Source organism: Lactuca virosa, chromosome 9, assembly GCF_052849685.1.
Source record: "Lactuca virosa cultivar CGN04683 chromosome 9, Lactuca_virosa_CGN04683_v6, whole genome shotgun sequence".
NCBI classification, from domain to species: domain Eukaryota; kingdom Viridiplantae; phylum Streptophyta; class Magnoliopsida; order Asterales; family Asteraceae; genus Lactuca; species Lactuca virosa.
The window spans coordinates 61,708,433-61,712,393 of NC_136434.1; the positions used below are offsets into that span (position 1 = coordinate 61,708,433).

At 31.9% G+C, this 3,961-nt stretch overlaps 1 protein-coding gene across 1 annotated transcript; it reads left to right on the forward strand.

Moving 5' to 3' along the window:
* The first annotated feature begins 560 nt into the window (after window positions 1-560).
* On the forward strand, window positions 561-3,108 carry LOC145139284 (uncharacterized). The gene is made up of 2 exons (XM_079073164.1): window positions 561-1,173; window positions 3,056-3,108. The coding sequence occupies exons 1-2, from the start codon at window positions 561-563 to the stop codon at window positions 3,106-3,108; spliced, it is 666 nt and encodes a 221-aa protein (XP_078929290.1).
* The last annotated feature ends 853 nt before the right edge of the window (window positions 3,109-3,961 follow it).

Genomic DNA, 3,961 nt, shown 5'->3' on the forward strand with positions numbered 1-3,961 from the left:
ATCATATAAAAACGGAAAATCCATTAGAAAATTGTAAGTTGTTGCTGACCGTTGGTCAGAATTTTATGAAATCATGGGAAGTGATTATGGATACGGTACAAGAAGAAGAAGAAGAAGAAGAAGAAGAAGAAGAAGAAGAAGAGGAAATCCAACCTAGTACGCGGAAGATGCTCCAAAACTCTTTGTATGATATGGATGTTTACGTCAATTTGGATGATATGGATGTTTAGAAACAGTGTTGTGTTTCAAAACACCAAGATGAGAGGAGCTCAATTTTCGATAGTATTGTTTTACATTCTTACGATTGGTTTTCTAATAGAAGTAGCCATAGTAGTATAACTTGGACTTTGTGGTTACAAAACCCAATGCTCAAAAACTCTTTGTAATTGTTTTCCTAGCTCCTTGCTAGTTGGTTTTCGTTAATTTATTCAGCTGTTCAAAAAAAAAGTACGCGGAAGATGCTTCTCAGATATCGTTGGGATGCAAACACCCGTCTAATGGCACACTATTTCGATGAAAATTCTGTTTACGATGAATACCGGTTTTGACGTCGATTCTGAATGGAAAAACATTTATTTCTTCATATAGTTGGTGACGTTACTAACATTTCTGAATATATTAGACAACGCCGAGATGTAAGAGGTGCAGATAGGTTTTCAAAAATACAAAAATGCGCACTTGCGGTTCGTCAATTAGCTTACGGTTCTGTTTCTGATTCATGGGACAAATATTTTCAAATATTTGAGCGTGTAGCTAGGGACAATTTAGATGAGTTTTGCAGATGCGTTGTCACTATTTACGGTTCAAGGTATTTGCGTAAACGCACTTTTACTGATGTTCAATCATTATATGCTCATCATGCTAGTATTCATGGCTTTCCTGGTATGCTTGGAAGTTTGGATTGTCTTTATTGGGCTTGGGGTAATTGTCCTAATGCATGGCAAGGGCAATTTACACGGGGTGATAAGGGTCACCCGACAATCATACTTGAAGCTGTTGCGTCACAGGATCTTTGGATTTGGCATGCTTTTTTTTGTGCTCCCGGCTCAAACAACGATATTAATGTTTTAGACATGTCGCCCATATTCAATGGTTTTTGTGATGGGTTCGCACCTAACTGTCCATTTCAAGTGAATGGAACGACGTACGATTATGGGTATTATCTTGCTGAAGGTATTTACCCTGAATTTGTTGTGTTTGTGAAAACGCTAGTATGTCCGTGTGATCCCAAACGCATAAAGTATAAAACGTACCAAGAAAATGTTAGGAAGGATGTGGAACGAGCATTTGGAGTCCTCAAGAAGCGTTGGCGCATACTACAACATCCGACTTGTCCTCGAAGTGTGGACAAGCTCGCTTGTATTATGTATGCATGTTTCATTTTACATAATATGATTTTGGAAGACGAGCTCAAAATAATTTGTTAGTTTCAACCAAATGACAACACATCCTCAAGTGCATCCTCTAGTGCGCCAATACCGCCTGGTTCCATCCCATGACGTGCAAGAAGAAGGGCGATACGTATCATCAAAAACACCACGAGCTTCGCAACGATTTGGCGGAACACATATATCGGGTTAATGAAATTGATTTAAATCAACCAATTGTCAATTATATTGGTGAATATTCAGACTGAAATATTTTATTAAGTTAGTTAATTTAATTTTCGTTTTATGATTGTTAAATCAAATGTAATGTTTTCAATTTATGAAATGTTTATATTATTTTAATTAGTATTTATTTTTATGTTTATGTAATTATTTAGATTTTTGAATTAAAAAAAAATTAATTGGTAGGTAAAAACATCACCATACCCTACCTCCTAGGTAAAAAAATGTAAAAACTGCAAAAGCTTAGGTGGTGCTTACGTAACACCTTTTACCATTCGTAAAAATTATAAAACACCCCTTAGCTTAATAAACATTTTTATCTAAAAACACTTTTAGAGTTCAAAAAACACTCTTAAACACCCCTTTAATTTATTGGGAAAATGTTTTTCATTCTTAAACGCTTTATATATTTGCATGTTAGGTTATGCGTATATATCTTGATATATTTTCGACTACATAATCAATAGAAACATTATTACCAAGCCTCATATGATTTCGATTTTGATTTTTTTGGCTTGGTTTAGATGGTGCAAATTTGTTAGTTTATTTAGTTTTTTTAACTTTTTAAAGTGAAATGCACAATTTATCTTAATCTATAATATTTGTTAATATACGGTATTTGTTATTTGTTATGCATAAATAAAAGTATATAATAATCATCTATTTAGATTTAGAAATTTTCATTCAGTAAAATAAATAAATTATATTGATAAAACATTTTATCCAAACAAAAAAATTATAAAATCGTTAACTGGATTTCTATATTTTAATATAAACATATCCCAAAAATTATAAATTACGCTTAATCAATATGTATTTTTCGACCGATTAAAAACAAGTTGATTTTGTATGGAAATTCACCACACCTTGTCGTAGTCAAGTACATGCCACATAGAAAACACCACGTACGTGGTGCATGAGTTGTCGTTTCCATTCCCCTGTTGCCCGTCTTCATCAATTATCCATCTTCTGTTGTCATGTTTAAAAATTAACAAAATTACAAAAACAGTCCATATAGTATATTAGATTTACAAGTTTAGTCTAACTCTTTATGTTTTTTGTAAGGACAATCCTCATACTTTTAGTTTATTATGAGTTTGCTGCTTATAATTAATATTAAAAACCATTAGAAATATACTACTACAAAATAGGTTAAAGAACCCGGTTAAAAGCCTAAAAGAACCCGGTTTTCAACCGGGTTTTTAGTGGGGCGAGTCCTATGTACAATAATGAATAAAACCCGGTTTAACAACCGGGTCTTATTAATACTATAATATATCCCGGTTCCTGTGATAAAAAACCGGGCCCTTTCATGGGTTTTCCTTCCAATCTAGTATACCCACGTTAGATTATTATGTTAAATCTTGCTTGTTTACATAGTTGTTTGTAATATGTACAACCAGGTCTTTTAACTTTTTTTATTTTTTATTTTTCTAAATCTATAGACTCAATTCCTTTCACCCACGCAATGTTTGCTGCAAATCAATCCATAATGTGAATTTATTCTTTTTAAAAACTTGTAAAATGGATCTTTTATTTAAAAAAAAACAACAAATAATTTAAAAAATTTAATCTTTTTTCTGCACAAAATGCAAAAGAAAAAATTAAAAAAATCGAATACATCTATAATAATATGAATCTGAAAAATAAATCTACTATAATTCAAATCCATTACATTTATATATTCCAAAACAAAAATCTAATACTTTTACCTATCAAAAATAATGTCTCCTACCTTATTTATATACAACCTTATCTTACTAAACAAAATTTGCAACACATGTATTATCACTAGAAAACCAACAACTAGTTGACCTCCATCAATTGCCCAAGATCAGAAATGCTTGATGTTGCCTTCTCACTCTCATTGCCAATTGATTCCAGGGATGAACTTCCATCTTACAAAAGAGCAAAAAACTCTGGAGAATAACCATAAGCAACTAATAAGAAATAACAAATTAGCTAAAAATTTAAGAAATGAATTGAATGCCTACCTCATGTAGGGTCAATGCTTTTCAAGAAGCTAACTACAAACGAAAAGCCCTTTTATTTAACCTTAAATGTACGTTTTAGTTTGCATAATAGATGTAAAAAGAAAATAAAAATTCAATAAATCCATATTAAGTTACTAACAATGTAACACAACAAAGACTATCTGAATAACCCTAGCTTGACATGAAAAAAGGTATTGTCTAAATTCAAACTCCATGAGGAATCATCATCAAGAATTTGCGACAGTTTGTTGTTAAGGTTTAGGATTGCAGCTTGATCATCTCCATGGTCTATTCCTCTAAACTCCTTTTGTTTTCCTGCGTTGTTGACTGTATTGGGTACAAGAGAAAAAAAAAATT

What these genes read in the sequence shown, in the direction of transcription:
- LOC145139284 (XM_079073164.1), top strand. Translation starts at nt 561, where the DNA reads ATGGAAAAACATTTATTTCTTCATATAGTTGGTGACGTTACTAACATT. An exon ending in TGGGTATTATCTTGCTGAAG is followed by an intron (nt 1,174 to 3,055) that starts GTATTTACCCTG and finishes CTAAATCTATAG; the next exon opens with ACTCAATTCCTTTCACCCAC.